Here is a 21228-nt window from a genome sequence, read left to right as displayed (position 1 = left end):
AGATAATGTATGGTTTAATGTCACTCTTGTTGCCCTCATTTGGTGGTGATGCTTCAGGGCTTCATATCCCATGGTAACCAACTGTACTGGCTCCCGGTGGAGTACAGGGTTTTGACCTTTAAAGCCCTATGTGGCCTAGGACCCACGTACCTACGGGACCGTCTCTTCTGGTATGCCCCACGAAGGACCTTAAGGTCCACAAATGACAACATTTTGGAGGTCCCATGTCGCAAAGTGGTTAAATTGGTCTCAATTAGGGCCAGGGCCTTTTCAGTACTGGCCCCGACTTGGTGGAACGCTCTGTCACAAGAGACTAGGGCCCTGCGGGAGTTGACATCTTTCTGCAGGGCCTGCAAGACAGAGCTGTTCTGCCTGGCCTTTGGACTCCATCTGACCCTTGTGTTTCCCTCCCCTTATGGTCTTGATTTATCAGCTACTTTTAAATTGAGGCTGCATTTTAAATTACATTTTAACCTGTATTTTAAATTATTTTGTTTTTGTTTTGTTTTCCCCTATTATGTTTTTATTGTGATTTTATTGGTGTTAGCCGCCCTGAGCCCAGCTCTGGCCGGGGAGGGCGGAGTATAAGTTTAAAAAATTATTATTATTATTATTATTAATAATAATAATAATAATAATATAAAATACATACATAACCCAGTACATATCAACTGTAAAATGTGCTAAGACTACAGGCTATGGACAGACATTATAGATGAGAGGCGACATCATTATCTAACTGGATTTGAAACCAACTTTCCCAATTCCTATTGCAGCAATCCTGTTGGCATAATTTAGTGGAAGCTTGCAGGTGTGCCAGCACATAGACTTATAAAACTGTAGCGTTGGAAGGGACTCTGAGGATTATCAAGTCCAACCTCCTACCATGCAGAAATATGCAGCTATCCTATATGGAGATTGAACTTGCAACCATGGCATTATCAGCACCGTGCTCTAACCAACTTAGCTATCCAGTGAACTTTCCCATCTGTAAAACTTTCATTTATGTTTACACCTTACTTCTGATTTGATGAAGTAGGAGCAAGGGCCAACAAATGCTTTTTTGTCCGAGTCCATAAAAACCTACGGTCAGAAGTCCTTTTGGGGGGATTGACTGAATAATGAAATGGTACTTTACAAAGAAAACACAATTTAATGTTGACAAGTTTTACCCATGTGCAAATTAGAAAGACTTAGGCTGATTCAGTATTTGAAATTTCATTTTCATCTTTTGCTTCTTTCATTTTGTCTTCACTGACCTGCAAAACACAGTAAATAATTTACTGGAAGCATATATTCTCATATGCTACTTGCACCAGCTCCAAGTCATTCTTGCTCCTTCATTTAGAGCAAGTGAAGAAACACAGCACTCATATTAAACTACCAGTCTATTAGCAGCCACTCTATTCTCAACATGGAGATTTCTCAACAAAACTGTGGTATCTGATGTATGAATGGCAAAGGCACAGCATAGCTTTTACCTCCCCTGGGAAATGCTAATTTCCTCCATCTTAAGGCATTAACACTTTCTCACTGAAAACTGTTCTATTAATACACACCATATTGGAGGAAATTACAGTTCTGTTTTAGTTACATATGCAAATTGGGATTGCAAAGCAAAGTTCCCATACTTTTTGAAGTTGTACAAATAAGCAGAAAAACTTTCAACAGATGGGCTAATGTGGATCATGTAAAACTGATAATTTAAAATTTGCATTTTTGTATACATTTGATCCTTAGCCCTCTGAGAAATAAAACATTAAATACCCAAAGATAGCATGTCAACAATTCAAATTGCAATAATAATAATAATAATAATAATGCAACTAGACTTACTAGGTTTCGAGACCTTTCCCGCAACCTGTGCCATATTGTGTGATGAAGCTGGAATGTGAAAGGGTGCAGTCAAGTATATAGCCAGACAGATGTCTTACCATGTCTACTTTAATGGCCTATGACAACAACTACTCTGACAAGAACTTCCATCACTACAGTTTCACAATAACTACTCAAGAGGGTTTTATCCAACTTAGTCATACTCTTAGCTGGCTCACTGTAATCAGTGGACTAGTTAGCCATGACTAAATTAAGCCCACTGATTTCAATGGCTTTCTCCAGTATGATTTAGCAAGATAAAATTTAAAGTGTAACAGTATTTCTTTATACTGTTTGTATTTGGTTTATTTTGTTTATTAGTAAAATATAATGTAAAAAAGGAAAGTAAGCAACAAGTTAACTTTAAATGCCAGAATAAGAGTATCAATTTTTTTTTCAAATATCTGTATCAACTGCATCATGCTACCTTTTCTTGTAAGCGACTTTGTAAACTGAGTTTTTAAAAACCCCAAATAAATAGAAACAGCTTGTGTGTGTTTGTGTGTGGACATAAAATGATTCCTAAATGCAAGCACATGCTTGTAACAAATTTATTTAAGTATGTACAGAGAGATTTATTTCAGCTCTTGACAAAAACTGCGAAGGGAGCACTGATTCAACACACACATGCTGTTTAACAACAAGGTTGTTCTCTACGCTATACAAGAAAGATCTAATTACTGTTGCAAATGGACAACCAACAAATAGTATTAAATGGTCTGGTTGGAGAAGTGGAAACAGACCCCTTTAGGGAAGCATCCAACATCACATAAACAGAATTTCAACTGTGTGACAGGACTTCCCCTTCTTCTCTGCTCATACCCTCCCTGCCTGCCCCCCACCCAAAATCTGCTGCAGAGGGCATCTAGGTTAGGAACCTTAAAGAGGCTGTGCTGCTTTTTATTCTTCATTAAAAGGAACAGATGGTCTTCTACGTCAAATTTATATTTATATACTGAAAGTGATTCAAGCTGTTCTTTAATTAATTAAATAACATTTGTGCCCAGCCTTTCCCTTAAAAAAAAGAACAAAAACCTAACAATTAAGTTAAAAAGAAATGTAATTAACATAAGAAGGCTCCCTATGACAAAACTCAAAAAATCAAGCCATTTAATGGGGGCAGGATGCTCCAATGTTGTTGGACTTCCATCAGTCCCAGCCAGCACAGCCAAAAGTCAGGGGTGATGGGATTTGTAATTCCACAACAGTGGGGGGGGGGGGGGACAGCACTTCTATGACTGCTGTATAACAATTTTTGGTTTCCTCCTCTTCGTGCCATTTATAATTTACAGGTTTCTAATGAATGAGTTTCTACTTATTCTACAAAAAAGAATAGTGGAACTACACACTGGAACTAAAAGTACTATATCTCATGTCTAATGGGATAACTGAAGCTACTAACGCACCTTATACTGAAGCCCTGATCATGGGAAAAAAGTAAGACAGACACATCCACATAACAAGCATCTTTTATGTTCCTTACTTCAATCACAAATATCTATAAGCAAATTGATGACTTACCTTTAAGTAAATTGGAACAGAGAGACCCTGGAATCTCCGCATAAGCTCAGACTTAGCGCTTGGAACATTATGAGCAGCTGTCACCTCATACTGGTGACATAGGCTGGTTCTGGGAATCTGCGGACCTTCGCTAATGTCTACAAAGTCACCTAACCTGATTGAAAGCAAAAACAAAGAAAGATTAATAACTTTAATTTTTTAAAAAAGTGTATTTCCACCAAACATTTGTCTCATTTACTGCAAAACAAAAGTCCTGCCAATGCGATGCACCAATAGTCAGTAGATTTCAGAACTGTTCTTTTAGAAAACCTGATGTTGTTTATAGGTGAAGCTGTTTATAGGAGGAACCAAGAAGTAAATGTGCTATTATCTGTGTCACCTGCATTGACAGAGGAGATGCATCTTTTGGGAACCCCAAAAGGGAAGGTACCAGATTATTGTGGTAACACCATAATAAACCTAGCCTATGGAATCTAGTAAATAGGACAACTGACATGTAGCAGTTTGATTTTTAAAAGTCAGTTTAAGGCATTTTGAACATTCTAGGCAGAAGAAGTCAAAGCCCGAGAGCTCCCTATCCTGTAAGCAGAACTCTGCTCTTGGAACTCTAGATCCAACTCACAAGTACTGAATACAGTGGTACCTCGGGTTACATACGCTTCATGTTACAGACGCTTCAGGTTACAGACTCTGCTAACCTCAGGTTAAAAACTTTGCTTCAGGAAGAGAACAGAAATCACGCGGTGGTGGTATGGTGGCAGCGGGGAGGCCCCATTAGCTAAAGTGGTATCTCAGGTTAAGAACAGTTTCAGGTTAAGAACAGACCTCCAGAACGAATTAAGTTCTTAACCCGAGGTACCACTGTATTACATACAAACACATTTAAAATGTGATTCATTTCTATGCTGCTCTTCAATGTAAAATATCCCCCAGTCTCACCCCATGACTAGAATACAACTGAACGCTGTTAAACAAGTTGTACCTTCATTGTATCTGGGGAAGTTCAAATCATTTTTGTGACTTGATGACAGGTAGCTCACAGTTACAAGGAATCCTCTCTGTCTATATTTATATGTAATCCTAGTTATGAAACAAAGGCAAACAAGATTTTGCTCACCTGTGCAATTTTACTATTCTTTCAGAGTTCTGTGAAGCTTGCTGTTCAATTAACTCCCTTTTGTACCTACAGAACCAGAAAAGAGGCTCATAACTCAACATCACAAGGTATAAAGTGGAAGATCATAACCAAACTGGAAGAATACACATTATGCCACACTTCTTTGCATATTCATAACCTTATATTTTTCCTTCCTAACTACTAGGTTCAACCGCCCTCTTTCCAAGGAGTTCTTCTCAAGAAATTGCCAAAAGAGCATCTTTCTTACAGTCCGCCAGTCCTGGGTAAGCAGTAGGAGATGGCTTCCTCCTGTTAACTACTCAAATCCACAACAAACAGTGACAGTGAAGTTAACTCAGATACATTTCAAGCTCCACAATATTCTAGCATTATAGATGCCTATACATTCAGGCTTAAGCACATTGTTTCTCTTAGACAACACATCTCCCTTTACTTATATTCATTAACACTCTTTGTAGTAGATTAATCTAGACTATCTACTACACAGCAAAAAAATAAGTTACGTATGTAAGCTCTCTCACAGGTATGCATGACATATATGGCTGCTTGGTTGATCTGACTTGTTCCACTTTGCTTTAATTACCAGCAACTGTAGTGCCATCTACTGGCAAAAATGATGAAAAACTTCAGGTCAGTACCTTAGTAGCTGAAAATTAACATTACAGTGGTACCTCGGTTTAAGAACAGTCCTGTTTACGAACAATTCAGTTTATGAACTCCACAAAACCGGAAGTAGTGTCCCGGTTTGAGAACTTTACCTCAGTCAAAGAACAGAATCCGAATGGTGGAAGGGCACTGGCGGCAGGAGGCCTCATTAGGGAAAGCATGCCTCGGTTTAAGAACCATTTTGGTTTAAGAACGTACTTCCGGAACGGATTAAGTTCGTAAACCGAGGTACCACTGTAATTGTTTAATGTAACCAATTGGATTAGCTTTAAAACTCATTTAAATTATATATAAAACTATCTCATGGAAAACAATACACAATTTCAGCAGAAGATACAGGTGGCCTGCTTTTAAACAACATGTGCTATTAAACAAAATATGGTAATACTGACTTGTTATGTTGAAAAATTTCAAGCGCCACTTTTGCATCAACATCCAGCATTTCAAATGGAAGGTCTTTATGAATTAGTTTGTTAACGTCTTTTGTAAGAGAATGGAGACTTTCCTTGGAAAAGAAGAAAAAATGTATGTATACACAGATCAACAAGACAAGCAAGAAATACAGAATGCAAGTTTGCTCAGATGACTGAAATCCATGCTATGTAAGGATTAGCCCTCATCCTCCAGTGGATTTTCCAAGGCCAAACCAATTAGGATAAGTCTTGGCTATGCTCAGCCTTGGAGTAAGGCAAGACAATGCAATATAGAGACAACAGATAGTAAATATTAACTGTTCCTGGTGATTTTTCCTTGTTGTAATGTTTCATTCCCCCACCCCCATAGACTGTAAAATTATTTAGCTTCTTTAGTTTTACAGCCACCCATGAAAAGTGCTCTCACTACCTTACTTCCAAGGAAGGCGAATAGTAGTTACTTTGGAACCAGCCTGAAACTGCATTTACGGATTAAATAAGAGACCAGAGCTTTCCAAACGCTTCATGTTGGTGACATACATTTTAGATATGCATCATTTTGTGACATGGTAATTCAGTTTTACTAGCAAACTGGAGGTTAAACTAACCCCTTTCCAGCCCCAGGAGGAGCGCAGGAGCGTTCGCACGACACACCTACACACTGCAGCCGACACAAATGTGTCGTGACACGACAGTTCAGAAAGCTCTGTAATAGACCTTCTCTATTTTACAAGCTCTTGCATGGGAAGGTCAATCTCAGTTTATAAAGACTAATTTGTAGTTAATTAATTCTCATTTTCACTGTTGAAACTAATACAAATAAAAGGGGAGGAATCATTTCTAGAGAATCATTTTTACTGTGCACACTACAAAATGAGGCATAGCTATTTTGATCTTTATCTGGAGACCTTTTCATTTCTGCATTTATTTAGATGTGTACGAAAATGGTCTAAAAATCCATTTCTTTTAATGCTTAGAATCATAGAATTGGAAGGGACCACAAGGGTTATCTAGTCCAACCCCCTGCAATGCAGGAATCTTCTTTCCAACATGGGGCTTGAAGCCACGACCCTGAGATTTTAAATTTCATGCTCTACTGACTGAGCTATCCACAGGGTTATCACCAATTAGAGAAAATACCAGAGCAGTAACAGGAATAGATGAGCCTCCCTATTCCTCAGCTTACTCCAACTGCCTTCAGTCCCAGCCTCTATGCTCAATGGCCAGAGATGATGAGACTTGTAGTCTAAACTGCCTGGAGATTGGGGAAAGATTGCATTTTAGCATCCAACCAGTCCACTTGTGTTTCCTTACATATACATACACACACTTCCTGTACATGCGCAAACACAATACCCTGTACACAATATGCTCTACATAATATACTGCTACCCTTGTATACACGAATATACCCTATATATTCCTGTACACAATATACTGCTATCATTACACCAGGGGTCAGCAAGCTTTTTCAGCCGTGGGCCAGTGCACCGTCCCTCAGACCATGTGGTGGGCCGGGCTATATATTTTTTTTTTTTGGGGGGGGGGATGATGAACGAATTCCTATGCCCCACAAATAACCTAGAAGTGCATTTTAAATAAAAGGACACATTCTACTCATGTAAAAACACACTGATTCCCGGACCACAGGCCGGATTTAGAAGGCGATTGGGCCGCATCCAGCTCACGGGCCTTAGGTTGCATACCCCTGCCTTACACCATATAATACAAACGCTTGAGTAATTCAAGATGCCTTATTTTGCTCAGTCAATAACAGGTATGCTGGAAAAGGACTATCCTAAATAAAGTTTTGCCAATGCAGACCTAAATTTCCCCAAGATGTGACTCCAAGCCTGAATGCAGTGCTATGGCTTGGATCTTAAGGAGACTTCTGTGAACAGAAGAGCTTCTGAAATTCATGGATGGTACTGAGATCCAATAGAAGACCCCATGTGCTGAAGAGAAATAAGCATTTTCCACCTATTTCTCCTTCCATCCTGCAACCTTCTGTGCTGTCTCTCATATTGCTTTGGAACCTTTGGAACAGATTTTCAGGGGATGAGAGACAAGGGATGGAAGAAGGAAATAGGCAAGAGTCATCTTTGCTGGTGGCAGCCAACTCAGGGTGGACTCCAACAATGCATAAGCAGCTTTCCTCTCACCTCTTCCTCTCCTCCGTCTTCAAGCATCCTATGTGCCCCCAAGATTTGTTTCAGAGGGTCCCACACTCCTCTGGAGCAGATTTTAAGGGCATGAAGAAGAGGAAAGGAGAGGAAGAGGAAATCCCGATGCACGAGCAGAACTCTCTTCTGCTCAGGAACAGGCAATGTTGGATACATCCTAGTCAACATCTACTGGACAGTATTTGCCGGCAAGTAGATCTGTGTTTGGTGAAAATTTCCCTGTATTTTGTAACACTGAATAACCAATTATCCCCCAAATAAAGAGTATACTGGAACATGTCTAGTGAATCATCATACTTACAGCAGTTGGTTTCCAGTCGTCCAGCCTGCTGTCCAAGATTACATCGTAGCAAAAAGCTCCAGATATCACTGCATGGCAAGTCAAGATCCAAAAGAAAATAAGTAATTTTTGAAGTTAAGTCTGAACTAAACCTATTTTGCAATCCTAATGGTAGCCAACATATGGGGCTTCCTACAGTATCGGAATGCTCATATACATGTTTATGGTGCAGCCAAATATTGGGTATGATTATGGTTGCACCGTCTAAAAAGGGTAGCAATAGCCTAGAGTAGGAAAAGAGGAGAGCAACCACAATGACCATAGGGAGTGGGGCATTTTCTCTACAGGAAAGATAAATAAAACCTGGGTAGCTATTAAGGTCAACCTCTGACACCCTGCTCTGAGTTTCACCACCTTCTGGTGACTGGAGAAAAGGGTTTACACTTGCACTTCATCTTTGGAAGTCCTTTTTCAGGGAGGTTCTTCCAGTGTCAGTGTTGTTCTCTTTTCAGCAAAGGTGAAAGCATTTTTATCTGCTCAGACCTTTTAGGTTTTCTACCATTTTTATCAGAGGTAAGTTACACTGAGATTCCATGAAGTTGACTAACAGTAGATTCCAAACAGCTAAGTAGTATTTCGTCATTCAACTTTTAACTAACTTATAGAATTGTCTGCTACAAGATATGGCAATGGTCATGAATGAGGCAAACAGATAAAAATTATTTGATCCATTTGCGAAACAAGTTTTCTCTTTCCCCGAATCTCCTCACACAGGGCAAGGGGCCACTACAGGGCTGGGGAGAGGATGGGGAAGTCCACTCCTACAAGATTAGAATTACTCTAAATTGCCAAAGCTTTTGAAATGCATAAATTAAGCAGACCTTTAATCAAAGAACCTTCTACATGTGTTCCAATATACAATTCATCAACTTTCAAGAACAATAAAAATTTGCAACAGCAAAACATGTACCTGGCACTTCCGGAGCTCTAACAAGAGTGACTGGGTATTCATCTTTAAATGCCTGTTCTAATACACAGCCCAGCATCATAGCACAAGAGCGCCAATAGGCCTGCAACAAAGGATTTCAAACAAACTTTATTTATTCTAACATCATGCTATGCCAAGACAGTTTGCTTCAAGTGAAATCAGAGCGTAAAAGTCACAAAAGATGCAAGAAGACAGCTGCTAATATTCATGGATATCTCTCCACCTCACTTCTGACATAAATTTTGCTTGTGGTAGAGAAGTGGAAATGTGAGGAGTAGAGCTGTCCTCCATTTTCATGTACTGTGTAGGACTAGTAATTGTTGAAAGATATGAAGCCCTCTAGAACAGAGCCACACATACAAAATCTTTCCAGAAATTGTTTGCTATATGGTAGGATCCGAATTTCCCATTACAGGAATGGCCAGACTCTTTCCATTTTTGGAAGACACCAAGATCCAACAGAGACTCTCTGATAGAGGAAAAGGAGAAAGCGATCTTCAATGATTCCTCCTTTTTCCTGTCTCCTCAAGCTGCTTCCCACACTATTCCAGAGGGTCTCACAATTCTCTGAAGAGCTTTCCAGGACACACAGGGTAAAGGAGAAATTGGGGGAGTTTCCTTCCCTGCCTTCCTCTTTCAGAGTAAAATAGAATTTCAAAGAGCTATTCTGGATTCAACCCTTATTGGCCTGCATTTCTTACTGTTCAACTATAAACAAGAAGAGCATTGCTTATGCAGTTATGTGGAAAGAGATATAAATGTACTACAGAAGTGTGTGATTTAAAAATAGAAGAAAACCAGGAAGCCAAATATTTTGACTAATACATAATGAGTAACCATGTATGACTATGTACCAATTATTTTCTGCCCTCATCTTTGTGCTTGTATTCAACACACAAGATTCACATCCTTCCCTTCCTTAGGTTTTATTCGAAAAAAGCTTCAACTCAAAGGGAAGAAAACACTATGAAGAAAAATGGTACAAACATACTTTGTTCACCTCCTCCGGGTCCTCACTTTTGAAAGTAAGAAACTGAATTTCACAGGAGCGAGTCAAAGGCCTGTACATATCCCAGATTTGTCCATCTACAAGGGCAAGTACCGATCTCTTACTGTGCCATTCACTTAAATCTAGGAAAGGCGAAAAAGTACAAAAAGTACAGCAAAATAATAGTGATAGTATAGTTGTACTTTGTTTACAATAATCAGCCAGACAATAAACCATCAATTAAAAAAGAGTGAGCGGCAGCGGCATTCTCCATGGACCAGCTGTTGCTCAGTCTTTACTGTCAGACACTATCAGAGCTCAAAAACATTTGGGATAACAGAAAAGAGAGGACCTCATCAGCCTATTTATTTTTTTAGATCATCTTGTAGAATGTTGTAAAGAAATTGGATGGATGGAGCATACTGCTCCTTCTTAGCTTGTTAGGAATTCTTGATAGATGTGAAATTAATAATCAGGCAGGCATCCTTTTGATGGCCAGGGAAAGGTGGAACTAACAATGTTGGAGATTAACAAGGGTAGGAAACCACTAGACCTCAGCCTAATTTCAAAAACCACCTGGAAGGGATCATTCAAGTCCTTGGAAGAGCAGTCTGCCTCCCCATGCAAGCAACCTGTTGGGCAGGGAAGAATAGGATGCAGGAGAGAAAGACTGAACACCTGAAAGTGAGAGACAGAAAGAGTGGCTCTGTCTTCCATTGGCAGGTTGCTCCTAAAGGAATGGGGGCCCATGAAAGGGGGGGGGGGACCTCTACTCTCAACATACAGTGGTGCCTCGCAAGACGAAAATAATCCATTCCGCGAGTCTCTTCGTCTAGCGGTTTTTTCGTCTTGCGAAGCAACCCTATTAGCGGCTTAGCGGATTAGCGCTATTAGCGGTTTAGCGGCTTAGCGGCTATTAAAGGCTTAGCGGCTTAGCAGCTAAAAGGCTATTAGCGGCTTAGTGGCTTAGAAAAAGGGGGGAGCGAAAAAAATTGCAAGACTCGCAAGACCTTTTCGTCTTGCGAAGCAAGCCCATAGGGAAATTCGTCTTGCGAAGCGCATCGAAAAACGGAAAACCCTTTCGTCTAGTGGGTTTTTCGTCTTGCAAGGCATTCGTCTTGCGGGGCACCACTGTACCAGATTGCTAGGCCCCATTAATAGATGATAAAATATAAAGGGATGGGAATAACCTATGGAAGGAGAGATTTCTGAATGGGATACAGGAGCAACTGGGTAATGGAACTGATTGTACTACCTTTGGAACAGTGAACTAGATTTACTCAAAAAAGGAACATTTATCACAAGGACATTCTTCTTCAGATAAGATTAGCTGATGCACTGTCCATCTTTTAAAAAGTGTGGTTTTGATTTGCCATTTGGCTTAAGGGTGACATAACTACAGCCCTCCATTTGCAAGTACTTACGCATAGCACAAGTGTAAGGAGTGGAAAGCCCTTTGTTCATTATTAAAAAAGTGCCTGGATTAGGTTTGCCAACATATTTAACTTCAATCTTCTCAATTCGTGGATAAAGTGACAATTGTCTCTCTTTCTCTTTTGTGAAGAGCTCACTGCGCATCTGAGCAATCTCAGCTACTGAGAGTTGAGGAGCGGGAGCTGTTGAAACAAGCCCTGCAAATAAAAGAAGTCTCATCAAACAGCATATTGCTTCATTTTAGTAAACAAAACAATCCCATTCCAGAACAGTTCCTTGGAAGCAAGCTCTAAGGATCTAAGTGGAATAGTAGATAATTTATATATTATCAAAAAATGTTGCAGTAAACAAGACTTTGACAAGTTTTGAAACGATTAGGTAAGTTCATTACTCACCATCAATATCTATAATGAATAATCAGATAAGAAAAAAGTACTTCATATATTCAGAAGTTCAAACATGTTCTTTAAATATACGATTCTATTAGACCTTACCAACAAGTCGGATCTAAAAGCGATACTGCTGTGCCAGTATTCAGGGGCCTTTCCACATATCCATATTTTCATAGCTAGAACTAACTTGATCCAGCTTAATAGCCTTATCACCACATGCTACATTAGGGAGAGGGCTATCAGTGTTGTACAGGAAATTACTATTAATATATTCACTGCTGTAAGTGAAGGAAGGGAGGAAATTTTCATCATGGTGTAGTAGTTACAGAATTGAACTAGTACTGGGAAGAACTAGTTTTGAATCCTCACTCAAATCATGAAGCTCACTTGGTGACCGTGGGCAAGACACACTGCCCAACCTAACCTACCATACAGGGCTGTTGTGAGCATAACTGGGAATGGAAAAGTATGTACCAGCTTGAGCTCTTTGGACAAAATACATAAAATACATTTCAAAGGCCAAAAAATGGTGCAGGAGTTATGGCAAACCCTTTGAAAGTTGTGGGATGGAATAATCACAGTGTTTTTCCTCCTCCCACTTGCATACAAAACAAAAGGCATTTTTTAAAAAGGCAGGCGTGTCCCTGTAAATGTTTAGGGTGCCACTATTATCTGTCCACTAATATATATGCCAGTCAAATTTTTCAGAACATACAAAAAGGATGGACCCTGCTCACAGCACAAAGCTTCTGCATACTGCACAAGACCACATCGAAAAGTGCCCTACCCCAGCAGCACACACTGCCCTAATCACAAATCAGACCTCCTATTCGTCCTATTGAAACTTAGCAAAACGTAAGGTTTACCAAGCTGCAATATCTCTGGAGAGAGAGAGAGGAAGAGAAAGGACCACGGCGCTACCCACAAAGAGCAAAACTGGATCCAAAGCTCACAGCCTCTGAACTCGTTATGAACCTTCAGGGTTCAGCTTGGAATATATGAGGCGCCTACCTCATTTGGCTTAAAAATTAAAGATACAAGCAGGCCCCAACGTGCAAAAAATAAATAAATCATGCTTTCGAAGGGCAAAGGGGTGGGTGGGAAACCACCATTCCTTCACTTGGGAAAGCAAAGCACTGCAGCTCCCCACGTGCTGAAATGGGCCGTGCAAATCAATGGGGAATGGGAAGGTTTCTCTCCCCACACCCGCCAGCCTGACCCAGCCATTCCCTGGCGCACTCACTCCGGCTGCAGCCTCGCCACACTCCGCGGCTCAGCCAAAGAGAAGCCATCGCCAGGCGGATCCTTCGCCCCTTGAAGCCCGGCGCAAGCGGAGTACCAACAGTTGTCGCCTTCCGGAAAACAGCGGCTGCGAAACAAAGGTTCCGCCTCTCTTTCCCAGCGCGGCTCGTTACGCCCCCCCCCCCCCTCCGCAGCTTCTGGAGGCGGAGGGCGCGCGTGAAATGGCCCCTCATGGTCAATGGGTTTGGAAGGAGCGGACTGAGGCGCCTGCTCCTCTCTCGCCTGCTCGAGCGATTCTTTCAGCCCGTTTTGACAGCTGCAGCTGGACAGGCAGAAATGCAAGAGGTGCAGCAGTGGGCAGAGCTACTATGCCTATTTGATTTCTGTCCGCTGTGCAGCTGCTGCAAGGAAGCTAGCCAGGAGACGGAGGGGTTGCAAACAGGCCCTTTCTCTATTCATACAGTGATCACCAGCAACCAGGCGCCTTGGCACCGGTAAAGGCTTTCGAGGATGCCTCAGGTGCCCTAGACTGACGCTGAGCTTTCTTTAAAAAGAAAAAGTATGTCTCTAACCCTAGAAAGTTATAGGGCAAAATGGGCAGGTACCATCTAAGTCAGGCATCCCCAACCTGCAGCCCTCCAGATGTTTTGGCCTACAATTCCCATGATCCCTAGCTAACGACCAGTGGTCAGGGGTGATGGAAATTGTAGTCCAAAACATCTGGAGGGCCAAAGATTGAGGGTGCCAGATCTAAGTCATTTCTGTGAAATATGAGAGTGTGTGTGTGTGGTGTGGCCACTTTTCCAGGTACTGGAGGATGCTGCCTATTGCTGTTCAACAGCGGCAGTGCTTGTGGATATCGCCACAATATTGATTTTCCGTGCACAACCAGGACTAGCAGAACATAGCTGACATCCCATGGTAAGCACAAGGAGCATCCGGAGCAGCTGTCTCTAGTTTTGTGTTGTGCCAAGCTCCCCATGGCAGCCATTTTGTGTAATGCCATTTTCCCCAACAGCTATTTTGTGACTGGTGCCCCCAGCACTCAGTCAACCCCTGGCATATATTATATCAGCACTGACTGGTTTGTACAGCTGCCCCCTTGTGCCCCACCCACCACCACCAAAAAAACACTGCGCTGGTGGGGGAGCACCGAATTTTGGCATCACACAAGGCACTGCTGAAATTTGAGATCCCAAGGTCTGCCACTGTACATAGCGTGAATGTCTGCAAAGACATTGTACATATGAAAACTTCCATGTTATCCAGAGCATGAAGCAACTAGAAAGGGTAAAAATAAATATTCAGATCAGAATGTAAATTCAAGCAGTTACATCTGACTTCTGCATTGTCACACGCAGCAAGTGAGATGACACCATTAATTGGATCAACTGTGCTCAGTGGCGTAGCAGGGGGGGTGCAGGGAGGGCCGGCCGCACCGGGCGCAACACCTGGGGGTTAGGGTTAGGGGGCGCAAATCCACGGGTTAGGGGGCGCAAATCCACGGGTTAGGGGCTCAAATTACTTGCCTTGCCTCGGGTACTGACAACCCACGCTACGCCACTGACTGTGCTGACAGTTTTCAATACTGGAAGCAGGTTTTCAGATTGCACACAACTCTGTCAGACAAAGGCAATATTACTCATTAGCAGTTTAAAAGACAATGAGGTCATCCCCTCTCCACCCACGCAACATTTAAATTTGCTTTTTAACATTGCTGTACATACCAGATAGGGGGTGAGGATTTCTTCCCTTGATGTGCATTACCTGATTGGTTGCCGCGTACCAAATTCCAATGGAGCTGTCATCTCATGCATAATGACTGTCTAAAATGTACACACTTCAGCTTAACTGTGGCTTACGTTTTCAGATCAGATGAAAGCTAGTTTGAGGGAAAACACATCTAAACACAGTAAACTACAGGATTGTTTCAAGAAACTACAGGATACATATGGATGTGGCTAACATCATGTGTACTTGGCTTCAAACCCCAGTGGTGGGAACACATTGCAGCTGGAATAAATGTGCACAGCCTTAGTTTAGGAGACCAAAATAAACATTGAAGATGCTAGATAATTGGCCTGATCATTATCCAGTTACAAAGGTTTCCTGCTCAGTGCTGTTGGCATGGAGACTAAATCAAAGATGGCATTCTAACATCTTGTATGATGTCACAAATGGGATATACTCAGAGTAATAATAATAATAATAATAATAATAATAATAATAATAATAATAGGGTTTATTATTATTATTATTATTATTATTATTATTATTATTATTTATTATTATTATTATTATTATTATTATTATTATTATTTATTATTATTATTATTATTATTTATTGGGTTTTATTATTGGCTGGGGAAACACGATAAAACATCACACAATAGGAAACAACTTCTAAAGCAACCTGAACACTGGGAAATTGGGTAATCTTTGTGACAAGTGATATTGGATGTATATATTTTTTTTCCATAGAGGAAGAGGTTTAGAATGATTTGCAGACTGAGTAGTCAACTCATAACTCATCAAATTCAGATGATCAATAGAAAATCTGGATATCTTGCCCAGAAAAGAGTTAATCTTATTTGGGACTTTGGGACCTGATTCATGCTACTATCTTGGAGATGTTAACCCACCATATTGTGACTCTTCCATCTAATGCTTTGAAAGGAAATTCATATCATAACATTAATTTTTACTATTTTGCAGGACCTGGTAACTGTAAGTGTTACCATATGGAGACTTTTTCACAGGATCCTTTTTGCCAGGTTATATATTGAGGTGCAGATCATTTGAAAATGCTTGTAAGAATCATCTTGGTCAACCTCCTTCAAATAAATGAAATTTACTTGTGGTTTTAACAATAATTATGGATTCTCAAAAGTGTATCCACATACCCTAATTCCTGTCACCCTCATTCCTCAACTTAACTTTTGGCCACTCTAGTATGCTGGTTCAGTGTTTCAAGATTTGAGTTTGAGAAGGGCGGGATTCCTGTTCTGTCTATAGATGGGGCATATCCTCAACAGGAGCCCACAAACAGCTGTCCAGAAGGTTTAGCTAACATTGCTAAGGAAATTCTGCCCAAATGGTGCTCACATATGGACCTCACCCCGGATGAGAGGAGAAATGCTGAAGTATGGTGTAGTAAATCGGTGACAGCCTATATATACACCAAGCTTGCAATCTTAACAAATAAAATGCATTCGGTTCTTACAATTGTTTGGGAGGAGCAGGCTCCATTTGGGTAACATTTAATTTTGTGCTTGTGCTAAAGTAGCAGCTTTTTTTCTTTCTTTTGCTGCTAGAAGGCTCCATTTTAGAAGTTGTTGCTGGTCTTAATTTCATTTCAGAAAAACACCTTAGAACACTTACGGTAAATGCTTTCATCAAGTTCCACTGAGCTTATCCGGCTTGTGACATCATACACGGCCTCAGAATTCCATGTTTGCTTTTAACCTAAGTTATCTCCATGCCAACAGCAGTGACCAGTAAACTTCTGAAACATAACCATCAGCCCGCCTTTCCAGCAACTGGGACATTTCCTTTTGCTTTTTTATATTAAAGCATGATGGAAGAGTTGTGTGTTGGCTGAAAGCATTTTATGGACATTTCATTTCTCAGCCCAACTCCAGCTGCTGTTGCTGCTGCTTTCTGTTTGGTATAAATAACAATCTCTAAGAGGAGGATTATGAGAATCTATGAAATTGATCAGAGAGTGTGTCTGGATCAACTATTGTGAAGTTATGTGTTTTATAAGTGAGATAGTTAAGAAGATAGGCTTCTGCACTAGCTAAGGAACAATGGATGCTTCCTAAAGGACTGAATTCCTGCTTCCTTAAGGATGGAGGCCATTTTTTTGTATTTTGTTTCTTTCTGATAATGAGGATACAGCCAGCAAGATTGGGTTACAAGCATATGTATGTGTGTATGTAAATCTTGCTGACTGTATTCTCTCTCTCTCTCTCTCTCTCTCTCTCTCTCTCTCTCTCTCTGTGTGTGTGTGTGTGTGTATCTATCTCCCCACCCTTTGCATCCCACTTTCCCTCTCCATTTCCCTCTCTCCTTTATCCTCCTCCTCCAATCTTCTTTCTGTCAGAGTCATCTAGGGACAAATGTCTATTAAGACCAGGCTGGGAAGAGACTATACCTATAAAGATGTGTCATTCATTCTTTTGGATAAAAGTTGGTAGATCCACTGCTGGATTAAACTCTCTTCCTATTAATCATGGATAATGAGACCTTTCAAGTAGAGCTATATTTTTCTTCATCTCTTACAAAATTCCAGCCCCAATACTGGAAGCTGTTTTGGATTCCAGAGCATTTTATTTTTATGGAAATTACTCTTTCAGGAATTATCTCTTTTTTCACCTTGTGATTTGACTGCATGCCATGAGCCAGAGGAAGCCAACGCTTTCCGTAAAGACCACTTCTTCACAACTTCCATGAGATAGAACTGTTTTTGAAATTTTGACTGCATGTCAACATTTATTTTATGTCCTGGACAATACTGAGGGTTGTTTTTTTAAGAAGGACAAAGCTGCAATCATCTGTGGAGCAATTATAAATTGGCCTTTTTGAAGATGATGGAGAGATGTAACATCTTGAATGGCAAAAGACAAACAGCCACACCAGCAGAAAAATTGATATAGTTGTTAGAGACATTGTTTCATTTCCCCCCCCAGCATGCTTTCTTTTAGCCATGCACCTCTTAATTCCATAGTACAAATTATCCTGGTTTCACTTCCTTTTTCATGGTTAAGAGTTTGTTTTGAATAGTTTGTTTTCATTATATATTTGAATTATATTACAATAATTGTAATGTTTGGAGATTTGATTTTCTTTAATTAAAAAATAAAACTTGTTTTTTCTTTTCATATACTTTTATTTTTGCGGGGGGGGGGGTTAATTTGACATACCCTCTCATGTGCATACACAAACAGGTGTTCATTATATTTGCTTTTTACCTTAGATTCATATGCAGAAATTCTCCAAATACAATCTGTAAAATGACCAAGTTCCAACAGTCTTTGATCAGTTTGGCTGGTACCACAGTTGGCATATTTGACTAACCTCATAACAAAAGTCAACCACTGATGACATGATGGAGACCACAATAGGAACCCAAATGGCATGGTTTGATATTTTAATGTGTAGCTAGGGCAGGAATGGCTTGCTAGTCTATGGTCTCGGGAACAGGAGTAGATAGCTCAACATTTCAAGTATCCATTGGATCCATGCTGGGTTAAGAAGATGGCACCTCAGGTGTTAGAAGGCAACAAGTAAATATCTTTATGGGGACAAATTCAGACAGTGGTATCTCTCGTCCTATATAGTGTCATTTCACCACTACCCCCAGATTATCTCTCATGGTGCACCAGGACAGACCCATCAGGGATCATAGCCTCAGCTCTCTTTTGCTGCTCCTCTGCTGTTCTTTCCTAGCCTCTGGCTTTCTGTGATAAAGAACCTAGTTCTCCAAATGTATACATTTAAATAAATATAAGCAGCTTTCCTGAACATGCATTTTTATACCTTCTTTTCATGAATGTATACATTTTCATGCACACTTTACCCTACCACATGCATTTTTGTAGAGACCTGCATTGCCAAATTTGGAGACGTGTGAATTTCACATAATGGTTGGTTGTCTTTTCGCTGATGTATTGTTTTGGAGCGTGTGAAATAGGCAGGTTCACCTTTAAATATGAACTGAATCAAATTTCTCCCCAATCTCTCGGTCAAGGCTCACCTACTCCATAGAAGGCAGGTGGGTAGCGTGTGGCCCCTGGCTCAATTTCATGCAACCCTTAGCCTGATTCCATGTATATGGCAAAGAGGGAAGAACAAGGGGAGAAGAGAACACAAAGGGAGAGAATAGTGGGTGGCAGAAAGTTGGAGAGGAAGGAGTGACAAAAAGAGAGAAAGCGAAGAGGTTGGGCGGAGAGATAAAAGGGGGTGCCTAGCCCAGTTTTGGCTCTGAGAAGTTAACCCCAGGGGAACAGTGCCCTTGACAGAGAAGAGATTGCCCCCAATGAGAAGAACAAACATTGTTCTTTTGTTATCATTTAGTGCAGGAACACCCAATAGCAGTGAATTTCCTTTATTTTTCATCCAGGCCAAATCTTTTCCAAGTGGCAGACAATTTATGGCTTTGGGCATTTTGCCAAAACCTGATTCTTTAGCAAGGCCTTGAGCTGAAAAACTTTTGTTTCCTCGCTATGAATAGGTTATGGCTGTTTTCCTTTCACTCTTAAGTTCTGGGGTTTTATTAGTTGCTTTCAGCAGAGAGGGATAATTATTGTTTGGGGATTTTGTGTATGTGTTTCAATGGCCCTCTGGAGCAGGCTTTGAGGGTGTGCAGAAGCACATAGGCAGGAGGAGAGGAAGATGAATTCCCATTGCACAGGAAAAACCCTGTTTGTGCAGTGTTGGATTCCACCCTGTTTATATCTTATGTTGTTAAAATATTAATATAGAAACTTATTTATAATTAAATTATTGATTAAAATGGATTAAAGCACTTTGTTGCTCTAGTACAGGGGTGACCAATGTGGTGCCGTCAAGATGCTGATGGACTACAACTCCCATCATCCCTGACTATTGGCTGGGGCTGATGAGAGTTGCAGTCTGTCAACAACAAGAGGATGCCACAGTGGCTATCCATGCTCTCTAGCACAACATACTCACTTTAGAAACTTAGAAAAGTATTGAGGAAATGAATGAAAATGTGGGGAATGAGCAAATCAAACACTCTGCAAAAGCAAATCAGGATAAATGCTCAATAAAGACCAGATATAGTCTAACTTCAGGCTTTGTGCAAGCAAATTGGGATGAACGCTCAATGAACAAGTCATTGGGAGGAGCCTTGTAAGACAACTGTACTGTTACAGTATGTGACGGCCACCAATTTGGATGGCTTTAAGAAAGGATCGGACAAATTCATTGAGAAAGCTGTTGATGGTTACTAGCCAGGATGGCTCTGCTCTACTTCCACAGCTGGAGGCAGCAATGCTGCTGAATACCAGCTGAGGCATACTGAGGGAGGGGGGATATGCTCTTGTGTTCAGACCCTTATTGCAGGTTTCAAACTGTCATCTTGGGTGGCCACTATGGAAATAGGATGCTCAACTAGATGGGTCATTGGCCCGATGATGCAGCAGGCTCTTCTTATGCTTCTAAAATGAGAAATGTTCTCATGTTGCATTAATATAGCACGGGACTGAATCCAGCACCATCAGTCAATGGAGCACAGTGCACTTCAACTAGTGCCAGCACATGGCAAAGCTGGACAGCTGCCTCCCAAGAGCTGATGTTTGGAGAGTTAACTGAAGTGTGTTGCTGACATGTTAAAATCCCTAGCCCTGACCATGCCTACTCAGAAGTAAGTCATATTGATGTCAGTGGAGCTTACAGCTAGGTGACTGAGGTTAGGATTGCAGCCAGTCTTCCAGGACCAGGGAATCCACTCTTGCTTTCTTTATTGAAGCACCACACACACACACACACACACACACACACATGAAAGGAAACTGGTGGTGTTCTAGGCAATGGGTATGAGATCATTTTGATGCAAGATAGACCATCAAAGGGTTGCCTGGCTGGATGTACTAAAAGGAACAGCAAGAATGCTCATTGGAAACAATGGGATACAACTGAAGGTGCACAGGAGATAATGGGAGCTCCTGATCGCTTGTTTCAATATATACCTGTTGCTTCTCTTTATGGGCCTTAGAAAAGGGGGACTGACCTTTGGCCAGTCACCGTCTTTCAGCCTACCTCACAGGGATGTGAGGCAAAAATGTAAAGGAAGAAAGCATGTATACCACCTTGGAGAAAAGCTGGGCTATAACGACATAAATGAAGATGTGCTAGATAAAAATTAAGCCCCCACAGAACTGTAATACCCGATGGAACGGGAGGCTAGACGCAGCGTGGGGCAGCGGTGAAGAGTGTCGGGCTAAGATATGGGCGGCGACCAGGGTTCAAATCCCCACTCGGCCATGAAGCTCCCTGGGCCAGTCACTGCCTCTCAGCCAACCTCCCTGGCAGGGTTGTTGTGGAGCTTTAATAAGGAGCAGGAGAACCACGTGCGCCACCTC

At 41.1% G+C, this 21228-nt stretch overlaps 1 protein-coding gene across 2 annotated transcripts; it reads right to left on the bottom strand.

The window, feature by feature from the left end:
• Positions 1-1133: 1133 nt before the first annotated feature.
• Positions 1134-16476, bottom strand: MRPL39 (mitochondrial ribosomal protein L39). Of its 2 annotated transcripts, none has more exons than XM_083737203.1 (10): positions 16344-16476; positions 11477-11683; positions 10056-10195; positions 9047-9146; positions 8098-8165; positions 5593-5705; positions 4514-4579; positions 3397-3550; positions 1837-1884; positions 1134-1259 (listed from the first exon to the last, which is right to left on the bottom strand). In XM_083737203.1, the coding sequence occupies exons 1-10, from the start codon at positions 16378-16380 to the stop codon at positions 1194-1196; spliced, it is 999 nt and encodes a 332-aa protein (XP_083593329.1). In that variant the 5' UTR covers positions 16381-16476; the 3' UTR covers positions 1134-1193. The 2 variants fall into 2 exon arrangements, with proteins under 2 accessions (XP_083593329.1, XP_083593328.1); XM_083737202.1 differs by lacking the exon at positions 16344-16476 and adding an exon at positions 13122-13280.
• Between the last annotated feature and the right edge of the window lie 4752 nt (positions 16477-21228).

This window comes from Podarcis gaigeae (assembly GCF_964106915.1).
Source record: "Podarcis gaigeae genome assembly, chromosome: 4".
NCBI classification, from domain to species: domain Eukaryota; kingdom Metazoa; phylum Chordata; class Lepidosauria; order Squamata; family Lacertidae; genus Podarcis; species Podarcis gaigeae.
The sequence above is the reverse complement of the archived record's forward strand: the minus strand, read 5'-3'. Positions and strand labels throughout refer to the sequence as shown.

Excerpts from the sequence above, each read along its gene's own strand:
- MRPL39 (XM_083737202.1), bottom strand. The coding sequence starts at position 13,170 with ATGGCTTCTCTTTGGCTGAGCCGCGGAGTGTGGCGAGGCTGCAGCCGG. Across the intron at positions 3,551-4,513 it reads AGAATAGTAAAATTGCACAG|GTTAGGTGACTTTGTAGACA; the intron begins GTGAGCAAAATC and ends GCTTTCAATCAG. Across the intron at positions 1,885-3,396 it reads CTGTTCCAATTTACTTAAAG|CTTCATCACACAATATGGCA; the intron begins GTAAGTCATCAA and ends TTCACATTCCAG.